This window comes from Typopeltis vanoorti, chromosome 10 (assembly GCF_054136105.1).
Source record: "Typopeltis vanoorti isolate ZY-2024b chromosome 10, IOZ_Tvanoo_1.0, whole genome shotgun sequence".
NCBI lineage: Eukaryota > Metazoa > Arthropoda > Arachnida > Uropygi > Thelyphonidae > Typopeltis > Typopeltis vanoorti.
Genome location: NC_143558.1, coordinates 118223656 through 118247875, shown reverse-complemented (window position 1 = coordinate 118247875; position 24220 = coordinate 118223656). Strand labels below are relative to the sequence as shown.

The window sequence follows — 24220 nt, the reverse complement described above, 5'->3', positions numbered from 1 at the left end:
CCATCACACATAAAAAACTCAGCCCACTTCAAAGCCAGTATAGAAAACCTTACACTCCAACATAATGACATAATGGTCAGTTTTGATGTCTCCTCCCTATTCACGAATGTCCCCCTCAAAGAAACCTTAGAGCTAATCCAAGCTAAATTTCCTCCCGATATCTCAGCCCTATTTCAGTTTACAATGAACTCAGGCTATTTCGTTTGGCAGGAAAAATTCTACAAACAGATAGAGGGGACAGCCATGGGTTCACCACTTTCCCCACCCTTGGCCAACTTCTTCATGGAGACGCTTGAAGAGAAAGCCTTAAACTAAGCCCCACAAAAACCTACCATATGGCTTCGCTACGTTGATGATGTCTTCGCTATTTGGCCACATGGCCCGGATTCACTCCTCTCCTTCCTAACACACTTAAACAACCAACACCCTAGAATCAAATTCACCCTGGAAAAAGAGGAAAACAATAACCTCCCCTTCCTAGACACACTAGTCACCTGCCAACCTGATGGAACCTTGGTTTTCTCAGTTTATAGAAAACCCACCCATACAGGCAGATACATTCACCAACAATCCCACCACCCCCCTCACAACAATATGGAGTTATTAAAACATTATTCAACAGGGCAAAAATAATCTGTTCTAATGATCAAGCCCTAACCACTGAACTAAATCACATCCGTGACACTTTCTCAGCCAACGGCTACTCCCTCCAAAAAATACTTAACCCAGTTATCCACAACCCACCACCCCCTCCCCTTCACAATAAAGATTACTCTAAATCCATCACCATTCCCTACATCCGAAGCACCTCGGAAAAAATCAATAAAATCCTAAAAAAACATGACTTGACCACTTGTTACAGACCACATAGAAAACTGGCATCCCTTATCCGCTCCACCAAAGACCAACCACTCCCCCTAGACCTACCTGGTGTATACCAGGTCCCTTGCAGCTGTAAACTGTCCTACTTTGGCCAAACAGGCAGGACAGCAAATATCAGAATCTCAGAACACAAGGATTACATCCGATTTCACCAGTACAGCCACTCTGGGCTTGCAGACCACGCTCTGGATACTCGCCACAGAATAACATGGAAGAAAGCCACAGTAATACACCGCAGCAAGTTCAAGTATGAAAGACTATTCATGGAATCAGCCTCGGCCCTTAGGAACATGCCAAACCTCAACAAATTTGGATGCATGAGACTGCCCCAAATTTGGGAAACGTTTATCAGAAGAACTTCAGCTCAAAGGCCAAGAACTACCAATATAGCCCGCCAATGGGCACCATCAGGACTTTAGGAAAACGCTAGCTTCCTAGCTTTAGTCTCATTTGCTGTTATTAGTACTTGTGTGCACGTGTCTTAGTAGTAAGTTCCCAAGAAGATGGCAACGTGATGTTCGCCGAAATATCGGAAAGTATAAATTAAAGTTTATTTAATCTATATTTCTAGTATACGCTGTCAATTCCTTAAATATTAGTTATCATGTTTAACCAGCGTATAAGCCTCTCAACAGGAATCTTACTTGGAAAATTATATGATTTGTCTTCCAGTCAGTGTCATCATAGGTGTTCTTAAACATCAGAGATCCAGTCTATGACATCTTTTACAAATTGGATACAGCAGAACATGCATTTTACATGCTGCTCTTGTCCTGTGTAATTGGAATATGCTATGTAATGTGTTGGCCATTCCATTACTTTACATCACAAGAAGTTCTTTTTTATTATTGCATTACTTCTCCCCTTTCTCACACACACACCAACAGTAGTAAGAGAATTTTGAAATTTATAGTTAATGAGTTAAAATATCATTAAGAAAGAAGTTAGAAACATTTTTGGCAAGATGATGCAGACCACTCACATTATTTAGTATTCATCATGAGAAGATAAAATTCCTCTTCTCATAGTTTACTGTGGTTTTCTGGTCATCTGCAGAGATGACTGGCAAGCAATCCCAGGTGTTGAAGGTCAGTTCAGGGTGGGTATCTTAGAAAAGTCTAACCATCTTAGTACTAGTCAACTCTGGATTGTAGTTCCAAATGATCTTTTGATTTTTAGTTACATGAGATTGGTGAAAAGAGAAAAAAGAAGATCTTTTGCTGCATAATGATATAAAGAAGTTGAGACCTTTTTTTCTATCTCTCCTACATTCATCTGTCTTCTTTCACCTCACTAAAGTAAAACCCAGCCTGTGTAGTGATCCTTCTCATAATGTTTTTGCATTATAGAATACTAAAGTAATTTGATGTGAAATCAATAGCTGCTATATATAAGTAGATTGGTTGGAAAGATACTTCGCATGCAAAATTTGGTTGCTTACACTTGAGAAGAATTAAAAAAGATTATAATTTCTTGTCAAGCATAATTTACTTTGTAAGCAAGCAGAAAAACTATGAGTTTAAGTATTTTGCACTTCAGTGAGTTCTTTGTTGTATGTGCCATTGTGGTTACGTTATGAATCTGTACTTGAGAATGCTTCTGTCACTAAAGGTAATATATATTTAAGTATTTAGTTATGTAGCTACTTCTGTTGTGGAGATCTATTAAATTCTTATAGCAATCAAAATGTATTAGTATTTAATACTGAGTATGCAGAAACAATGTTTGGGCTTAAAGGTGTTGAAAATCATCAGTAGCTTTACAAAATTACATGACATTTGTCATGAATTAGCTTTGATTTGTACTACCTAACAGGAAGATCTCCAAAGTCTATATTCACTTTTAATTGTTGAATGTTAGTTTTCATCAGAGACAGGCAAAAAACAGCATAAGTTCAGTAGTTTATGTCAGAAAGTAATGTTTTGCAAGTGACTACCCATGAATGCAAAAATGGAGAAAATGGCATCGGAATCTTTTCTTTATGTGAAGGAAGCATAATAAGTATCCACTAATATTTTATACTGCGTTACATCATACCTTTTGGAAGAAATTTAGAACCAATCCAAGTTACAAAATATTTATTTTTATTTCATTATTATTATTATTTACTTATAATAATAATAATAATTATATTTATTATTATTCAGGCCTCCATGTAGTCAAAAGACTCATTGTGGGAGGTCCTTCCTAAGAAACACAAAGTCTATCAAGACTCATTGAGGGGAGCCCCCCCCCCAAGAAACACAAAGCCTATCATACCACTCCTTGAACTCATTGACCGTTCTCGCTCTCACCACTCCATCAGGCAATGCATTCCATGGTTCAACCACCTTCCATGCAAAGAAACCACTCCTCACCCTCTTGCTCACAGTTTCCTTTTTCAACTTCCAGGGATGGCCTCTTGTCATCGCTCCTTCCCACAGTTCAACCAAGCGAAAGAACTCCTTAGTGTCAACCCTGTAACCACCTCTCAACAGTTTTAAAGTCTTAATCATATCATCTCTCACCTTCTTCTTCTATCCACTAAACTCTGCATTCCACATTCCCTCAGCCGATCCTCATAACTGTCATTGTACAGTCCTGAAACCATCTTTGTTATCTGCCTTTGTACTCTTTCCACAGTTAATTTATCCCTTTCAAATCCTGGGGACCAAATCTGAGAACAATAGTCCAAGTGTAGTCTGATCAGGGTCTTATACAACGGAATGATAGCTGTTTTATCTCTGCAGGTCAGTGTCCTCATTATTACAGCAATCCTCTGTGTTACCTTCACCACCTTTGCAGTATGTCCTCTAAATTTCAGGTTTCTATCAATCATCAACCCCAGATCTCTTGTCTCCCCTACTTCCTCCAGTATAACTCCTCCCATAGAGTATGCAGTGTCCCATCGATGTTTCCCAAACCTCAAGACCTTACATTTTGCTGCATTAAACCAACACCCCCATTCATTTGCCCATCTATTTAGCTTGTTCAAATCCTCTTGCAGGGCTGCCGCAGCTGCACTATTACTAATAATCCTTACCAGCTTCGCATCATCTGCAAACAACTGAATATCCCCTTGCAATCCACTGACAATACCAAAATACTTGCTACATTTAAATTTCTTTTGTAATTAAGTGAGTTTTTTGCAATCTATTATTTTCTTCAAAATACTACATATATTACAAATTTTGTGAAATTTGTTATTTAACACTTGGAATAGATTCTTCAGACATAATTTATTGACTGTTAACATTATGTGTTATATTGTGTTTTGCTTCAAAGTATACAAGTACTTTGATTGATATTATAGAAGAGACAGCACTAACCAGGTAATACATGTAATACATTCTTATGACTGATAGATAGATAGCACTATTGCTATTTCAGTAATGCTTGTGTTCTTTGTGAGCACTTCATTAATACCAACCTAATATCTGTCTTTTTTTTTAACCTGTAGTAAGAAGTGATTAAGATGAATATTAGAATTTTTTATTAGAAAAATTTTAACTGTTTTTATTAGAAAAATTCATCACCAAAGTTAGGGATAGGCAGGGCTATACTTGGATTGCTTTAATTATATTAGTGGCAAGGATAATTTTATTTTGGAGTAATCTGCCAGAAAGCAAGGGTGTTTAGAAATTACGTAATAAAAAGGGACACTCATCTATGATCTTTCTTGATACAGCATAAAGAGCTTGTTGAGGAGTCATCATTAGTTATATGTTAATAGAAAGATTGATAAAAGAAAACAGTTGGGATAAAATATATAATAACAGGGGAGTATTACTTCGTCCTTTCCTTAACTTCTATCTCATCCCTTTTCTCAGCACACTCATTAACAGTCCTACCAGTGACCTCCAATAACGAGGTCCCTTATGTTGAAAGTTTATTTTTCACTTGGTTAGACTAAAATAAATTTAGTTTAATCATTTATCCAAGTGTGAGCAAACAAAGTTTGCACCTGAAAATATCTTCAGGACTGGGGTAAGGTAGTACAACACCACGCAACTTGTACTAAAGGTGGACCAAGCTAACATCAATCCTATCTCGGTATCTCCCACAATGCAAAACACATCTCCTTGCAGATATGTATAATGTTTTGTATTAAGGGAAGGGCCACTATGCAGACTAGTTTCGACCTTTATTGAGGTCTCTTCGGTGGGAGCCAGGCCCAATAGTGGAGATACCAGGCAGAAGCAATGGCGAGGTCATCTTTACCTATAGAAGTTGCCAAAAGGTGTGCCACCTTTTTATTAAATTACTCTGGATTTAGAGAAAGACGTGGAAAGTTTATTTTTCACTTGGTTAGACTATAATACATTTAGTTTAATCCTTTATCCAAGTGTGAGCAAACAAAGTTTGCGCCTGAAAATATCTTCAGTACTGGCGTAAGGTAGTACAACACCGAGCAACTCGTAACAAAGGTGGACCAAGCTAACATCACTCCTATCTCAGAATTTCCTACAATGCAAAACACATCTCCTTGCAGATATGTATAATGTTATGCATTAAGGGAAGGGCCACTATCCCTCAATAAAGTGTTCCTTTAAAGTGTTCCAAAATTTTCGATTGGATTAAGGTCTGGGCTATTCTAAGGCCAAGTCATAGTTTTAATTGGAGTATTTCTATTGTTTTGCAGATAGGTTTTGATTGGTCTGCTGAGGTGACAAGATGCATTAGCATCTTGAAAAATGACGTCATTGGAATCCTGCAACCATTTTTTTGATACTAGGAACCAAAAAAATGCTCTAAAATTTCTTTGTAGACTTCATAGTTGACTGTATGTAACGCGATACTTAATTTTCCAACACTTTGTGATGTCATGCAACCCCAAATGGTAAATGAAGATGAAAATTTAGCCTTGGCATTAATGCACTCATCGAAGAAATTTTCACCAACTGTTGTGCCATTATTATCACTGGTTGCAAGGTAAATTCGAGATTTGCCACTAAGTCTTTTTTTTTTTTTTTCCAGTCATCATATTTCCAATTTACATGATTTTCTCCATTAGAAACATGCTTTTTTGTGTTGCTTTGTTAAAAAAGGCTTCATTTTAGCTTTGCAAAAGTGAAATCCTTGACCATTCAGCTGATTTCGTACTGTGCAGTCTCTTACCTTTACTCTGTAGCTTGACCCATTAAATTGTTTGAATGTTGAATGTCACATGGTCTTTGCAAGTTCAGTCAGTTTTCTGTATTGTCTGCATGAGGTGGCATGTAGATATCCACTTCGAGGCATGCTTTTTACACTATTAATCAAATTATATTTTTCCCAAATGTCACATACAGTACTTTGAGCACGTTTTAGTAATCTAGCTACTTGTCTTTAAAACCTTCCATCTTTCAGATATTCAATCATTTTGTTTTTTCAATTGCACAAAGGTGCTTTCACAGGAGCTATCCTTTAACACTGTAGATAGAATTCAGATTTCGCAATGACAATTCTGCTCCTTATAAATATTTTCTTTATGCATTATATGTGCACAGACAATTGTAGATTTGCATATTGGGAAATGATACATGTTTGTTTCCTCAGTGATCACTTACTTTTTTCCAACTGTCAGCTTGATTGGATACTATTGTCTAACACAGATAATTTATTTTCTTTAAATTAGCTTTAAATCTTTGAATCGTACAAAAAAATTTCTTTTCTTTTTATACTTTAAAGAGAGTTATTTCATTTCTTGTATTCTAAAACGTTTATATGCTAAACTTTTCAAGAAATATACAGTGTATATTGCAGTCATCATAGTGATAACAACATTGGTTGGTTACTTTTTGCCAAGGGTTTATAGATGGTGCATGATGCCCATGATCCAGTGAAATACTCTTTAAAGGTCTGAAATGGCCGTGTCATGTCTGGTCTTCATAGCTAGAGTTTCCAGTTTGTTCCCCTTCCTCCCTTTACATGCAGCCCTGCTGCCAGATTGCGCATATGAGTGAACTTGATGGTAATGCATTAGCAGGCTTTCCAGTCACCTAGTGTTAATCATACTATCATATTATTATTATTATTATTATTATTATTATTATTGTTCCGGGAAACTCCAAGGAGTCGACAGACTCATCGAGGGAGGCCCTAACATCATCAAGAACAACTATTCAACATTCACACAGTATCTATCATACCTTGCCTTGAACTCATTCACGGTCGTAGCACCCACAACAGACTCTGGAAGCTTATTCCACTCATTTACCACTCTCCAAGTAAAGAACCTAGCTCTAACACCCTTGTCAACCACGCTCTTGCCCGGCTTCCATGCATGGCCCCTAGTCCTCCCACCACCAGTCATATTTTCAAAAATATCTTCTGGATCAATCTTATAAAAACCCTTCAGTAATTTGAATGTCTCAATCATATCACCCCTCCTTCGCCTATCGTCCAATTTCTGCAACCCACAAATCTTCAACCTATTCTCATAAGGTTCATTCCACAGACCTGCTATCATCTTGGTCACTCGTCTCTGGACCCTCTCCACTTCCTCCCCATCACGAAGAAACCCTGGTGCCCATAGCTGGGCACAGAAGTCCAGATGGGGTCTTATCAAGACTCGATACAGAGGAACAACAACTTGTTCGTCTCTGCATGTTAAAGTATTTTTCAGAAGCCAAGTGATTTGGTGAGCTGTTTTAGTTACTTTTGCAATGTGCCCCCTAAACTTCAACTCCCTATCCACCAACACTCCCAAATCCCTGGCCTCATCAATCTCCTGGAGTATGATTCCACCAATGCGATATACTGCTGCTATTCTTTTCACCCCAAAGTGCATAACCTTACACTTTGCCACATTAAATTCACATCCATTTTTCCTAGCCCAGTCCTCCAAACTATCCAAATCATCCTGTAAAATTTTGACATCTTGTGCACTCACAATTGCTCTACCCAACTTTGCATCATCAGCAAACAAGTGAACACTTCACTCAATGTGCAAGGAGGGGAGTCATAGTGTTGTGTGGTGGTGCAGGGGGGGGGGGGTGTTACTATCATGGCTGTAATATGGCTAGGAGCTTGGGTACTCTCAATATGGGTGACATTATTATTATTTTGTGACGCCTTCAAGGAGTCCAAAGACTCATCAAGGGAGGGCACCTACTTTACACCACCACTAGTATTTTTTATCTGTAAATTGTGTAGGTCCTGAAGGCTGATTTATCTGTAAGTGGGATGAAAAACCCAACTTTCCGGGAGAAATAACCCTGCTACCTCCCTATGAGATTGGCTAACTCACCTTCACTTGATATAAAGATTCCTCCCATCACAACAGGAATCGAACTTAGGCCTTTTCCAATTGAAGGGTGCAACTGGTATTACCGTGGTTCTTCCAGTTGTGCCCCCTGTGGAGGCATTTACATACTCCTTAAACACGAGTAATAAAATTTGGGATGCAAATATCGACAGACAATCATTGCTTTTAAAGGATCATCTCTAGTCAGAAGTAAAATCATGATTGAAAATAAAATTTTAAAACAAATTAGCTGCTTCAAATATCTTGGATGTGCTGTATCATGTACAAGAGAAGCTGACATTGATATCAAAATTTCAGACTTTCTAAAGGTAACAGGAATGATCAATAATATTTTCAAACCTAACCAAGTTCAAAAGCATAGAAGAATCATCATGCGCCATTGTCAATCCACTGCTGGATGAAGGCCTTTCCAAGATTACCCCAAAACTGTCTGTCCATGCCTCTCCTTTTCCATGTCACTCCTGCAAATCTGATGATATCATCAATTCACTGTGATTTAGGTCGGTGTCGTGGTCGTTTTTCCTCTCGTGGAATCCAATCCACTGTTTCTTTTGTCCATAGTTGATATTGTCTTCGAGCAATATGCCCAGCTCATTGCCACTTCATATGTTTCACTCTTCCTATGATGTCAGAGACTTTGGTTTGATTTCTTATCCATGTATTCCTTTTGTGATACCAAGCATACTTCTTTCCATACTAAATTGTGTTGTTCTTAATTTTTGAATTTCCTTTGCATTCAGTGTCCATGTTTCACAGCCATATGTCAATATAGGAAGAATACACTGGTTAAAAACTTTTCTCTTCAGGCATAATGGTAGTTGGCTTTTGAATATTGAATGTAATTTTCCAAATGCTTTCCACCCAAGCATCGTGTGCCTTTTAATTTCGTCCATGATTTTTGTTTCGTTGATATCCTAAGTATATGTAATGATCTACTTGTTTAATTTCCTCATTATTGATTTTTATTATTTCTGGTTGGACATAGCTATTGAACATAACTTGGATCTTCTTTAGGTTTATCTTTAGACCTGCTGTTTTGCTAGCAATTTGGAGCTCATGGATACGATTCTGTAATTCATGCGCCATTGAAGTAAAGATAACTATGTCATCTGCAAAGCGTAAATGGCTTAAATATCTTCCATTTATCTTCAGACCTTTCCCTTCCCAATCATATTTCTTCTAGGCACACTGTGAATAATTTTGGAGATATTGTGTCACCCTGTCTTATACCTCTCTATATTCCCACAGTAGAGATGTTTCCATTGAAATGAATTGCTGCTGTGGCATTGGTGTATGCTGATTTGATGGTTCTGATGTATGGCTCCTCTTGCTGGTTTCATAATGCTTTAAGTATTGCACAAGTTTTAAGTGAATCAAGAATAAGAGTTCATAAAATTTTGGCAAGACCTTCTCTAACTATACTAGAGTGAATTATAGACCATAAAAACTGCAGAATAAAAAAGAATAAAAACCGGAGAAATGAGATTCCTACGAAAGACAGCAGGCTACACTCTCTGGGACAAATTAAAAAAATAATAAAAATAAAAGCAGCACTGAAATACATGAAGAACTAAAAATAGATTCAGTATTGGACAAAGTATATGATGCTGTTGAACACTGAAAAAATGGACACTTCAAGACTACCCAAAAAAATACCCTGATTACACCCAATTGGAGGATATAGAAGTCGGGGAAAACCAAGGAAAAGATGGAATGAGACCGGAACAGGCTACTGGGCCTAAATCCCTGAAAGGATGATGATGAAATAACATGGTAGTGATGCCATTTTATTTCTTCTGATTATAAGGCCCTAATTCAGGTCACATCTGGACTAATCTGCCCAAATTTAATAACTGAGATTTGGAAGGATGAAGACACTATGGAGAGGATGCAAGGTTGGTTGACAAAAATGATTTCAATACTGGAATGTTGGCTGTGATGACAGGTTAAAATGATATCCTGATTTTGATTTTGATATCCTTGGAAATTGAGCTAGGGAGTAGTGAATAAGGAGATGAAAAGTACTGTTCTGGATTTACTGTTTATGTGGCAAGTAGTGAGTGACTGGAATGCATTGCTTGTGAATATGTTGTGAATGCTAAGAGTGTAAATAAGTTTAAGTTTCAGTATGATATGTGCAGACAGGATAGATTTTCTGTGATGTATCTGTGGGCTTTTTATATTGTATGTCCCTGCTTTCAGTTATCTGCTGTGGTTAAAAAAATCTCCATTAAAAATTAGCAAAAAATAAATAAAATAAAATAAAAATATATCAATATTTATTACATAAACACAGATGCCAGTATGTCCAATACAAATATAAATTATATGTAGCGTGGAATGAGGAGTTAGCTGGAAAAGAGATCAATGCAGCTTGGGGTATTTTAAAAAACTGTTTAGTAGATGCAATGTCTAAATGTATTCCAAGGATGAGAAGGTTAAATAAGGTGGGTGTGAGATGGATGAATAAAGAGATTAACATGCAATACAGAGAAAAAGGGCATTGTGGAGGCAGCATAAGAGAAGTGGAAATAACCAATTCCATGAGGTCTACAAAGATCAAACAAGGAGAGTGACTTGGTTGGTGAGGGTAGCTAAAGAGAGGTATGAACAGCAGTTGGCTAATGAAGCCAAAAAGAAACCTAAGGAATTCTTTCGATATGTAGCCAGCAAAAGAAAGAATAATTATGGAAGGATGACATTGATTGGAGAAAATGGTAAAAAGACAGCTGATGCAGAATGTGTGGTGGAAATACTTAATGAACAGTTCATAAAGATCTTTCAATCTTAGTGAATGTGACTTTATGGAGGGATTGAGAGCAGTTGATGATGGGGAGGAGAGACTGACTGTAGGTGAACAAGAGGTGTATGGGGAGTTGAGTAAACTAGATGTTAATAAGGCTGTGGGACTTGATAATATATCACCACGTATTCTGAAAGAATGTGCCAGGGAGTTGACACCTGCCTTGACATTTTTTTTAATGAGTCTTGCACTCGGTCAAGTTCCTAAGGAGTGGAAGGAGGGCAAGATTGTGCCACTTCATAAAGGAGGTGATCGAACTCAAGCATCAAGCTATAGGCTTATCTGTGTGTCAGGTGTTCTGGTTAAGTTGTTGGAGAAGCTTGTGAGAACTAGGATCCAGAGTTGGGTTGATAACAATGGTATTATCTTTGATGGACAGCATGGATTTGCTAAAGAGGTCATGTTTTAGTAATCTACTTACTTATTACAATAAAGTGACTGCTTCCTTGGACAGAGGAAAAGGATACACAGTAATATACTTGGATTTTGCAAAGGCTTTTGATAGAGTACCTCATGATAGTTTGACACTCAAACTAGAGCAGATGAGATTGGATATTAGATTGGTGCATTGGATTGGAGACTGGCTATCTGATAGGTATCAACAAGTTGTGTATGGGGAGCGATATCCAGGAAAAGTAAAGTCACTAGTGGAGTGCCTCAGAGGTCTGTTTTAGGTCCATTACTGTTTAACTTGTGTTAATGATATAGGTGAAGATTTGGATGGAGATATTCAGTTGTATGCAGATGATACAAAGTTGGGACGAACCATGAAGTGTAGTGAAGATGTGGCCTTACAGGAAGACTTGAATAGATTGAGTGATTGGGCATGGAAATGGGGATGTGAATTCAATGTTGCAAAATGTAAGGTTTTAAAATTTGGAAAACAAGGGATGCAGAATTTATGCTTGGTGAGAATATATTGTTGGAGGTAGAGGAAATAAGAGATCTGGGGATGATAGTGGATAAGGATTTAAAATTTAGGGGACACATCGCCAAAATTGTGAAGACAACACAAAGACTTCTGGGAATGATGCAGAGTACACTGACATGTAGAAGTAGGGAGATTCTTGTTCCGTTGTATAAGGCTTTGATTATGCCACACATGGACTATTGTGCCCTTATTTGGTCACCGGGTTTTCAGAAGGATGAAGAGATGTTGGAAAGGGTCCAAAGGAGACTGACTAAGGTAGTTTCTGACCTCTGGAATATTGAGTATGAGGAAAGATTGAGAAGATGTAATTTGCAGAGTCTGGTGGACAAGAGGAAGAGGGGAGATATGATACAGACCTACAAGTTGGTAAGAGGTTGTTATAGGTTCAGTGCTGGAGAAGTTTTACAGAGAATAGTGGGAGATCATGGGAGAACCAGAGGTCATCCCTGGAAACTGTATAAAGAGGGTGTGAGTAGGGGAGTGAGAGGCAGGTTTTTTTCGTGCAGAGTTGTGAATGATTGGAATGCCTTGCCTGAGAATGTGGTGTTTGCAAAGTGTTTGAATGTGTTTAAAACACGGTATGATGAGCTGTGTGTGTGATAAAAGGACCTCCCAGATGAGTCTTTGACTCAATGAGGTCTTGGGATGGTAATAATAATATACATCACCACTTAAGACATTTGGTTCTTCCTTCCTCTTTCTGACAAACACATTTATCAACCACTACTTTATTTTCCAACGTTTACTTTGTATGACTCCTGTAACTAGAACAGGTTGTGCCTTCGTGTGAGCTGAAGGCCAATGCCTGATAATGCCAAATCTAAAATCATCAGTTTTATACATTATCTGACTTAAGCTTTCATTCATATGTTGTTTTTACTAGACTCTAAATTTTGAAAATCACTCTGATCTTTTCTATTTAAAATTTTTTTTTTTATTTGTATCTCTGGGCCTCATTTGTTTGCAGTACAACTACCCAATATAGTTGTACTGAAGACAACTAATTTGTGACTTAGTCAAGACTCGCTTCATATTTTGCTGGTCTCAAATTTCTTCTGGGAGGGGATCAGAATGCCTAGAAATTTTGTTGACTAAAAATCTTGAAGTTTCTCTTCAAGTATACATTTATATCACATTTTCAGCAAAAAAACCCTGAAAGATGCACAAATATATTCATTAAGTCTTTTACATGTTACAACTTGCAAAGAGTTAGATTAAACAGTTTTTCTTAGTCTTTACTTGCTTTTTTTGCGAAGTCAGGTAGTATGTCATCAAAATTTTAATTCTTTTCGCTTTCTTTTTTTTTTTTTTTTCAGCTTTTGCATAATGATATTACTCATCCATCTGATATGTTTGTTTCCTATTGATACAAATGCAAGTGATGCAAGATCATAGATAATTTTTCACAAGAATATTGGCTTATAAAGTAGTGGGTTTTCTAGACAAATGCTTGATGACACTGATGTCAGTCTAAGAGCTTTTATTATATCTTTGTCATTGTGCCACTGCATCCCCGACTGTAACTGCTGCTGCACAGATCTCCCAATTTAAAAATACGTGTGCATTTGCTTCATAAAAAAAAAGTACCTCATTGAATACAACAGAATTCATGAATTTTTCACATTTATGTTCTATATCTAGTATTGCAGCCTTGTTTGACTGCATAGGTTGTACTCCCATGAAACTGGTCTAGGACTTAAATCAAATTAATGCTCACAACTCCAACTGGCTAGCCTTTTCCAATTCCACTGGGCAGACTCAAAGAGATATAGAAGTACCTAGTCTAACAATAAATACTCTTACAACTTGAACAATGCATAAACCTTTAATCTGTCAGAAAATCATTTACAGCTTTCATCGCATACAAATCACATGTATAACGTGCATATAGCGGCACTCAATGTTCAAAATGTCTCCCTTTTGCCTTCATGCATGGCCGATGTCTGTGAGGCCACATATCGATGGCAGAACGCACAACATCTAACAGAAATGCTGTCACTGCTTGCTGGTGATGCTAGGGTGTCATTTCTTGCAGACTACTCTTTCAGGCTTCAACCACAATTTGAAGTCCAATGGATTCAAATTGGGACTTCCATATGGCCATTCAGATAGTGATATGAGGTAGGGCACATTTGCCTCTGACCACTGTTGTGTGGTTCTGATCCTGTCGGGTGGTTCACTGCCTACCATGAAACAAAGTGTTATTCAGAGACTGTACCATAGGTTCCAACACAGTGTCTTGATACACTTTGACCCTTATCTTGCAGAAATGCAACTTGGAGACCACCTCATGTGTCACCCCCACCAAACCATTACTGATGCGGGGTGATGAATTCTGGTTATTTTTGGTATGTGCTGTGCATCTGGTACACATACCCGATCATTTTGGTGGTTAAACGACTCTTCAATGGTAAAAATCTTCTCATCTGTGAAGAGGATATCTCCGTGTCTGTTGTTTGCGTACAGCTGAAGAAGTGCCTTTGATTCATCCTCTGCTGTATAAGTTGTAGTGTTAGGAAGTGTCCAGTAGAACAATGATAGGATCTTAATTCAGGTCATCAGATAGTGCACGTGATGTTCTCTGTAAACATTCATCTCTTGCGACATTACTTTCTGTGTTCTCGCACGATTATGGCAGGGGCATTTCCTCACAAGCTATTGCATCGTAATGCAACATGGTTGACCTGTTTTTTGTCAGTCAGATATGTTTTCTGTATCATTATAATGGTTAATAGTCTGATACACAAACATCCTGCTGATCTTGAGTGTTTTTAGCGTGTCGAAAATCACAGGTGGATGCATTCCAATCTTGTGAAGTGCTATTGCAACTACACTGTTCTCATAATTTCTCCACTGCGTGTTAACCTGTAGAGCTAGACAGCTCTCTCTTTACTAATAAACACATGAATATTGGCTGTGCACAATGAACTAACAGAACAGGGCTCATGCAGTTCTATAGGCAGTGCAGTGGTGTGCAGAAGTTGCAACAGTATTTATGACAAGACTGTATTTGCTGTAAGCAGTGAAATAATAGTGTCTATCTGTCAACTAGAACAGCAGATAAGACTGTATTTCGAGCATGTTTGATTGTTTCTCTATTAGGTCTCTTGAGATATACTGAAGAAGTCATTGCTTCTCTTAGCAACTCAAACTATAAACTTGTTTGGGTTTCCTCTTCCAAAAAATGCTCTTCTAACCATTCTCAAATGTACCTTTTGGCACTACAACAGTGTTAAGTGGGATACCAGTGAGGACCTTTATTCTTCCTTTGCATTGTCTGGTTATTGATTCCACTGTCCTGATCACCACAGAATCACATTTACTTTGGAAACAGAACTGAATGGATCTGTATCCTTTGTATTGTCTGGTTATTGATTCCGCTGTCCTGATCTAAACATCTATTTTGAGGAAGTTACAAAAATTATCCTTGCAGGAATGACCTTTCCCCACTCTGCTCAAAATTTCCATCTATTTACAAGCCATAATTTGACAATGGATGTGCCAGCAGTCCCAGAGAAATATTTTGCATGCCATAAGTGGCTTAAAACAAGAACTACAGCTTCATTCTTAACCTACACTATAGCACATGACACATGCAAAACAACCATCAGAAATTCAAATCTGAATTTTCAAGGAAAATGCAGAAGATGCTACTATACAAATAACAGTTGTGCTTTCTTATCTCTTATAAAAACCATTGGTTGCATTGTAACTTCTGTTTATCTGTACTTTCACCTCTCTCTTCACCAACACTCATGTAAATACTCCTATAAATAGTATCTTGAAACTATTACTTCTAAATATCCATTGGCCATTGTGGGCCTATTTAAGTGTGAAACGAACTCTGCATATTTAAGTTGGAATGGAAAGCTTTACAGACTAATAGAAGGTACTCTGATGGGCTTATCAATTTCTCAACTCTGGCAAACTGAGAACATTTTGAAGAGAAACTTTTGGTCCAAAACCTTCTCTTTGCCTTTGCTACGTGGTTGATGTTTTTGCCATCTGGAATAAATCACATCAGTAATTAGGTGTCTTCCATAAATAGCTTTCACCACAGAATCACATTTACCTTGGCAACAGAACTGAATGGATCTGTATCTTTTGTTGATGTCCTAAAGAGAGAAATGGATGATTTCTTACCCAGTCTACTAAAAACAATCCTTCCCCAGTTAACTTATTTGCCACACCTCTGTGCATCACCCTCATAGAAATATGGTATTATTAAATGCATATTAAATGACAAACTGTCTTATTACCTCAGTTATGCTACTTAGACAAGCAATGTAGGGTATTTTTCCACCGATTAAACACTCAGGATAATTTACCTGTTGAGAAATCAGTCAGCTCTGTTGTTTTTAAAATCGTGGCTCCAGCCAGACAGACAGCCACAATAAGCTCGTTATAGAACTTTGAAAGATCCTTTGTTTTTTCTATTGTTATCAACACTATTAATGATTACTGACTAACATCATTCTTAATTAGTTGCGTAGAATGTAGTAATGCAGGTGACCAAGTATTATTCATATATGTTGCGTAAGTGATTTATGTGCATCTGCATAAATGTTTCTAATTCAGTGGCTAGCATATGTATTATATTTGTGTGTGTGTGTATCGGGCATCATGTGCCCATTTAGGTTGGGTGTGCTGTTTGGCTTATGCAACCTGCGCTACAAAATTTACGTCAGTTTGACCATATGATTGCATTTTATTGATGTATGAAAGTTTTAAGAATGCATAGTGCATCAGCGATCATCTTACTTGCTCCACTGCAATTAATTGTTGGATAACTTTGAATACTTTAATTTATCAATTAATATAATATTAAATATGGAAAGCATAAAGGTCAAGCGAACAATAGCTATGCTTCATGTGTGCCATTTATGCGAGAAGCACAAAGTGTTTATGCTTAATGGTGAGATTACATTATCATTGGCAAATACTAGAGTGATGAGACACAGATAATTTGAATTTTGATATGATTTTTAAATACAACCATAAAATATGCACAGAAATTGGAAAAAGCAGTCACTTGGGAAATTATTATTTTTGTGGATTGAACCAAAGAAAGGCTGAGATAACTCATTTTACTTATTTATACACAGTTCCAACCTCCTTAAACTAAAATCATACAATCTGTGAAAGCTCTGGCAGAAATTGGGACATCTAATAGATCGTCAATACTGTTTCCCATTTGTAAATAAAAATAAAAAAAATTGTAAATATAAGTAAAAAATGTATAAATTATTCATAGAAAATTATACATATTAAAAACTTGTCTATATTGGTGTCCTAAATATGTCCTGTCATTTGACATGGCAAATGACAACGTTCAATTGAATTGGTTGACACAATAACCAATCACAACAACTGATTTCTGGGTGCTATTGTGTTAGCGCACACCCTGCCTTGCTTTCTGGGTAGTTTAAAATCACTGGAACACTAAGAAATTGACCTGCTGCAGCACCTGTATGTCTATTCAAATGACTTAAAGGCGTTCATATTTGTGACTGCACACCCAGGCTACTAACATGAATGTGATGCAATGTTTATGTGTCGAATAGTGTCCTCTTTTTGATGTATTAGTATATTGTGTTTGATTTTAGGAATCACACGAAGCTAGGAAACAATTTGGGGATGGGATCTTTAACAGGAATTAATGCAGAAATATATTGGTTATATTGCTATTCTGTGGATGCACTGCACACCTAGCACACCCAGAATATACATCCCTGATGTATATAGCATTTTTTTTTTTTGTTTGTTTGACAAACAGTAGGTGCCAGTATGTTGTTTGCTAGTAGGAAAAGTGAAAAATTAAAACACAACTCATGTCATATGTTAGTGTTAATAAAAGTGCTGGTGCTGTACCATAGGTTACTATGGTCCCCCCCCCCCCCCCCCCGCAAAAAAAAGCATTGCATGCATGTGTGCACGCACATGCATGTGTAGTTACATACATCTGTTTGGGAACCTAGTAGTATTTTATATTTACCTGGCATCTTCACAAACATTGATGAAAAAATACCATTCTTCATGTGCCTACAAATGTATATTGCTGTTTGAATTTCCCAATTCTCTCTCTCTCTCTCTCTTACACTGGTGATAGCTTAAGATACTTAAACCATAACTTTGCATAGTTAAATAGCTTTTGTATTTTATTTTATGTTCCTTGAATGGAGATTCACAATTACCTCTACATTGATAAACTTAAAAAAGCCTCGATACCAAAAAAATCATCTGGTTCTGATGGTATCTTCCCACCTGCACTCAAAAATTGTGTTCCGAAACTAACATCTGCTCTATATTATTTCTACATTCTTTTATACTTGTCTGGCATCTATTTCCTCCCCTCCCCCTCCCCAACACACATACATGTTATAGGTTTCAAAACCTATAACATGACTATGAACTAGTCAGCAGAGAAAGAGAAGGAATATGTTTCTTGAAAAGTTGGAGATTATATGCATTGAGTACCATATGGGTACTACTGTTCCAAAGGACAGTTATGCGGAATGATGGAGAGGATGAGAAGTTGATTCAGTGAATCTTGAGATGAAATGCTATATGTATGTTGACCAGCAACTGCCCAGAAATATCTAGAGAAAAGTCATAAAACAGAAACTGCATCTTTATGAAAGCCAATTGGAGGGAGTCATTCAGAGAGGGGGAGCTCACCTGTACATGTAATCGAGCGAAGTTTTTGGGACACCATCCCAAATGTAAGAGCAATATACCAAGGTTGGGTGGGTTTGCTAAAGTGTTGATCAGAAAAAAAAGTAATGTTTATAACAGAAAACAGCACTAAGCTTTCTGGAAGCCGAAGAGACTATGAACATATGTGTTTATACCAGGATAGGTTAGATATGAATGCTGCTCAAGAAGAGAAAACTGCTCTTGTTTGGTGAGTGGAGTGCCGTTAAGAATGAGGGGCAGGAAGACAATCAAGCCTATGTTCAGCCCATTAAAAAAAGAAGGAAAAAAATAATAATCTGCCATTGAATTACTGACTCACCATTCCCACCTTGATTCTCTATAAAATAATGGAGAAGGTTATCGGCAGTCAGCTTCTTCATTAACTGGGAGCTTACCAGTTAATCAATGACCACTATACAACCAGTAGATCTCCTGGCTTCCATCTTCTAACTCTGTGCATATGACATGGAAAAGATTTGTAGCTGTGCTGTAGTTTCTGACATTTCCAGAACATTCACTCTATTATGGCATGGAGGTCTTCTTAGTAGATTGCCACTTTTTGGTTTGCCTTTCTTATGTAATTGGATAACTAGTTTTATCTCTGGTCAAGCACTATGCATCATGGGAAATGTTTATTTTTTTTATTTCACCAATGAAGAGTGTTCAAGGACACTGTCATCTGTTATCTACCATCTTTCTCCTGTGCTTTAATGACCATCTCTCACTGACCAATAATTCTCTTTGTAGTTTTGCTGATGATAGTGCTCATTCAATATCGCATTGAATGAGTTTACAGTGAAGTATAAATCACATAACTTGCTTTTATCTTTCATTTTATGTTTTTCTCTCTGGAACAGTCTTTTTCATGATGTTCCCCAACAACTACAACTTCCAGTATTACAAGAAAAATTCCAGTTTTCCTTTCTTCCTTGCCTATACATGTCATTGCAGCTCTTAGTGTTTTTTTTTTTTTTTTTTTTTTTTTTGGGTACTGATCTGAGTTCCTAAAGATTTCCTGAGCTTTGGTTGATTTCATCCACATCAATAAGCCATTATGTCTGTACCACACTTCCAAGGCTGATATTATGTTTCAGAATAAGTACATAAATTGTCTTATTTGTCTAAAGTTTGAGACAGAAAAGAAAACTTAAGTGAAAATTAATTATGATGTTTAAATACTTCTGCTATTTGTAATTTAGCTATTTTAAAAAGTTGTCTTATGCCATGATGGCTTAAGGCAACAAATGGTCAATAAATTCCTAATTAATTAAAAATAATGCATATATACATATATAATAAGAAAACAATAAATTAGGAATTTACAAAGATTGATACATTAATATTTTTCATAATGGGCTAACTGATGGCCATCAGACCTGTTTAAATTTGGATGATGCAGAAAGGTTTCATGATCTCTTTGTATAAATGTTTTCCATAATGAATATACTCTTCTGTAGGAGCATCTACTTTACAACTCTCTGTGTCCACCAACTACACCGAATTGCCACTTCCATCATCATCTACACCATTGTCATCTACTGTCCACCACCACCACAACCACTAGTATTTTTTTTTGTCTGTAAATTGCATATGTTCTGAAGGCCTATTTGTCTGTATGAGGGATGAAAAACCCGAGTTTCTGGGAGAAAAAGACCCTGCATCCTCAATATGAGATTAGCTAACTTACCCTCAATTGATAAAACCCATATTCCTCCCATCATGACGAGAATCGAACTTAGGTCATTTCCAATCAAAGGGCGTAATGTACCGTTATTCTTCCAGTTGCGCTATGTAGGCAGTTAATAATAACAATCATCACCCCCCCCCCCCCGGTGGGCTCGAACCACCAACTTTTTAGTTAACAGCCGAACACACCAGCCAGTTGTGCTACAGAGGCTGATGTAAAGCTAATGGCAGTGCTTGGAAGGAAAAGTCTATTAAAGCAATAGGAAGAAATTATTTGAAAAAAAAGTGTGTGTGTGGGGGGGGGGGATAGTCATTTGGTTGTATCATATCAGATGCACCAAACTGTTCACACCAAGTGTTATGTAGATTTACAAGAGTTCATATCCGATTGGTGTAATGACTTATAAACTAACTTATTTTTAGAATCGAGAAAATGACTGACTCAACATTGTGTTAAAAAAAACAGTATATATTTAATAAAACTAAACATATCTCTATATAAGGTAAATATTCTTAACTATGAAACTGAGTCAAATAACTTCTAAATAAAACTGTACTTTATGAGATATCTTTTATCTTTAGAGGATAAATTTAACACTCACTCACCCATTCTGTTATAAGTGCAGTTAAAGAAGCACTTGAACAGTCTTCTATACTGAGCATTTTGTTTTTCCCAGCAAATTCCTGCAAAAACAATAAATGTTGATTAGTCGGTTCTTTATCAGGCTTTTTCATCCATAGCTCTTTGTTTCCTTATTTGGTATATATTGTTTCTTTCATTCTCGCTGTCTCACCGACTGTCAGTATTGTCTTACCTCATACAATTTAATTATAAGAAACACAAATCATAAATTCTGTACCAGAGAACACATCATCATCATACATTTCCTGATATGTACCCTCGAGGGGATGTTCAGGCTACTATGACAACACTACATGACTGTTTACGTTATTAATAATTTCTTATCAACAATTTTCCTCCAAATTAGTCTAGTATTTGTCAGCACACAAATATTCTCGTATCTAATATTTCATTCTTCTAAAGCACATCTGATTGAATCAATTCACCTAGACTTTTGTCTGCTTCTAGGTCTTTTTTCCCCCTGTCATCTTGGCATCAAACACCTGATTTGCTAACCTTTTGTATCCCATTCTGTTTAAGTGACCATACTGTCTTAGATTAACACTGATTACACATTCTCGAATGCAAACAATTTCAAATTCTTTCTCAATGTCTTCATTTTTAATATGATTGTGCCATTGATGTTGTCTGTTCACTCCACTAATTTTTTTCAGAACCCTCAAATCTGTGGTTTCTAGTCAAGGATATTATTTCTAACTGAACTCTCAGATCCATAAGTTGCAGCTGGTTTGAACACTGTCTTGTATGCTGCTTGTTTGGTATTTTGGCCAATTTCTCTCTTATTCCATTATTCAGCTGGTTACCTCATCATATCAGTTTTGTTTATTCTGTTATCTATTTCCACATCTAAATTGCCATCTTCACTAAAATCTGTGCCTAAATGAATGAAATATTTTACTTCTTCTATAGGCTTTCCATTCAGAATGCATTTGATGTGTTCAATGTTTCTGCATATTTTCATAGTTTTGGTCTTTTTATTGCTTATTTCCATGCCAAATTTGTTACGGCCGTTATTATTCAAGTTAGAGAATTCTAGAGACTTTTACTGGACATGTTTAGGAGTATAATAACATCATCTGCATAAAGCAAAGAGCTAAGTTTGATATCTCCAATTCTAATAGCAGGTTTAATGCCACTTTCTTTCATAATGTGATCCACATAGATAATGAATAAGACTGAAGAAAATATGCATCCTTATCTTACACCTCGTGTTACATCAAACCATCTTCCTGTAACCTGTCAATTCTAAATGCTGAGGTGCAACTTAGCCTATGTATTGCCTCGTATAATGTTCCATTTATCCCATATAATTAGTGTTTTGAGAAGCTCTCTTCTGGGCACTTTGTCATATGCATTTTCCAGGTCGACAAAACATAAGTATAAATCTTTGCTTGATTCCCATGATTTTTCAGCCACTTGTCATAAAGTGAAAATCTGATCCTGACAATCTTTGTTTTGCCTGAATACAGCTTGTTCTTCCACAGTCTTTCTCAACCTCTTTTCAAGTATGCTTGCATAAATCTTAAATAAAACAATTAGTAGAGAAATTCCTCTGTAATTCTAACATTCAGATTTTTTACTTTTTGTAATAGACGGCAACTATGAGAGCTCTATTCCAATCACATGGAATTTGACCCTCTGGCCAGGCCCTCTGAATACAGTGTAGCCACTGCAAAATTTTTATACCTCCATATTTGAGCATTTCTGATTGAATATCATCTACTCCAACTGCCTTTCCATATTTCAAGTTTTTGATGACTTTTTCTACCTCAAGTATTGATATGTACTCCTGTTTGTATACTGTCTGAAAATTTTCTACTATGGTTCTGCCACCTCATGTTTCATGTAGCAGTTTTTCAAAGTAATTACTCCAGGCATCTAGGATATCTTTGTCTTCAGTTTTCATGTCACCTTTATCATCTTTGATTCTTTTTACACTACTCTTTCCTCCATTTCTAAGCTTTTTCAATAGTATTCAGAACGTTTTTCACCATTCTGATTTTTACCTTCTGTATTCATACTAAAGTCTTCCTATAACTTCTATTAACAGTAACATAGTTGATGAAGCTTTTCTTATTTCTTGGGTGTGTCTTCTCTCCTTGTGAACTTGTGTACATCTTGTGTTACAACATGGCATTACAGTTTCCTTTAATACTTTACAATAAAAAATGTATCAAAGTTGAGCTCTTAATTAATGTCAGTTTACAGTTTTAGATTTGTCTAATTCCATCAGTTGTTTCCAAGAAAATATTTCATGATTATCAGTGGTGTCCTTGAGAGAGAAAAAGAAACTTTCCATTTTAGTATGTCTTTGAACATTAATTGTCTGTTTAATATCTCCTTTTGTTACTGTTTATTTGTTTACGGTGAGCATGTGCACTTCCTCAGTAAAGTGAGAAATTAATAATGGCTGTCACATTGTCATTAAGTAAAAAGGAAAATGTCTTTAAAGCAAATAACATATCACTGTACAATTAACAGTTGTGAATAAAAATAAAGAATAATTGAAAATATTACAATTATTAGATGTCTGGGAAGTACATTAAGATATTCAATTATTATTATTATTATTACTACACAACACCTCCAGAGAGTCCAAAGACTCATCGAGGGAGGGCACCTACTCCACAACTCTCCATCGCCACCACTCAATCTACCAGCTGCATTCATCATCTACACAAGTGCCATCTACCGCCAACCACCACTAGTATTTTCACAGACGATCACAAACATCCATGCCCACGCGGGATTCGAACCCACAGCCTTTTGTCTATATGCTAACCACTTGGCCAATGAGGCTGGCATTTATATTCATTTATGTTATGGCTTTAAACAAATATCAGTTTCTAATCGAGAACACACTAAGTGCTCAGTTATAATTCTTAATGTACATTGTAAAAAAGATTCATATTTCTAAATTATGATTATTTTTACAGTTTTTAGATGGACGGACAGTAATATAGTGAATCCGTGTTCAAATGCTTGGGTGTATCAACCTATTGATCAGGCTTTATCTGCATTAATTCAGCCTTGGTATTTCTTCTGGGTCTGACTTGCACTGATGATATCTTAATAAAGGTTAAAACTAGTTCTGGGCAGTGGCCCTTCCCATAATGCATTATATACTGAGTGGAGACACTGCTGAGTAGTGATCCTTTAGAGTCACTAAAAAAAAAAAAAAAAAAAAAAAAAAAAAAAAAAAAAAAAAAAAAAAAAATCACTCAGTGATATTTAGAATGATCTTGTAGTTCACTCAGTTTTTGGAGAGGTACCCCTTGTGCTCAGTTATGAAACCAAAACCAATAAAATTCTTATATATTCAATAACATACAGGAGCAATTGTAAAAAAGA

General features: G+C 36.6%; 2 protein-coding genes across 2 annotated transcripts in view; one reads left to right on the top strand and one right to left on the bottom strand.

Annotated features, from left to right (window-relative positions):
- LOC150102732 (protein ZBED8-like) overlaps nt 1-24220 on the bottom strand; it is a 120241-nt gene that overhangs the window by 69796 nt on the left and 26225 nt on the right. The window contains exon 3 of the mRNA XM_090398728.1: nt 20833-20910. Within this exon, the coding sequence (XP_090254854.1) occupies nt 20833-20910 (78 nt within the window). The remainder of the gene's footprint in view (nt 1-20832; nt 20911-24220) is intronic.
- Nucleotides 1-24220, top strand: part of LOC150102733 (uncharacterized) — a 258688-nt gene that overhangs the window by 210923 nt on the left and 23545 nt on the right. The gene's annotated exons all lie outside the window — the stretch shown is intronic.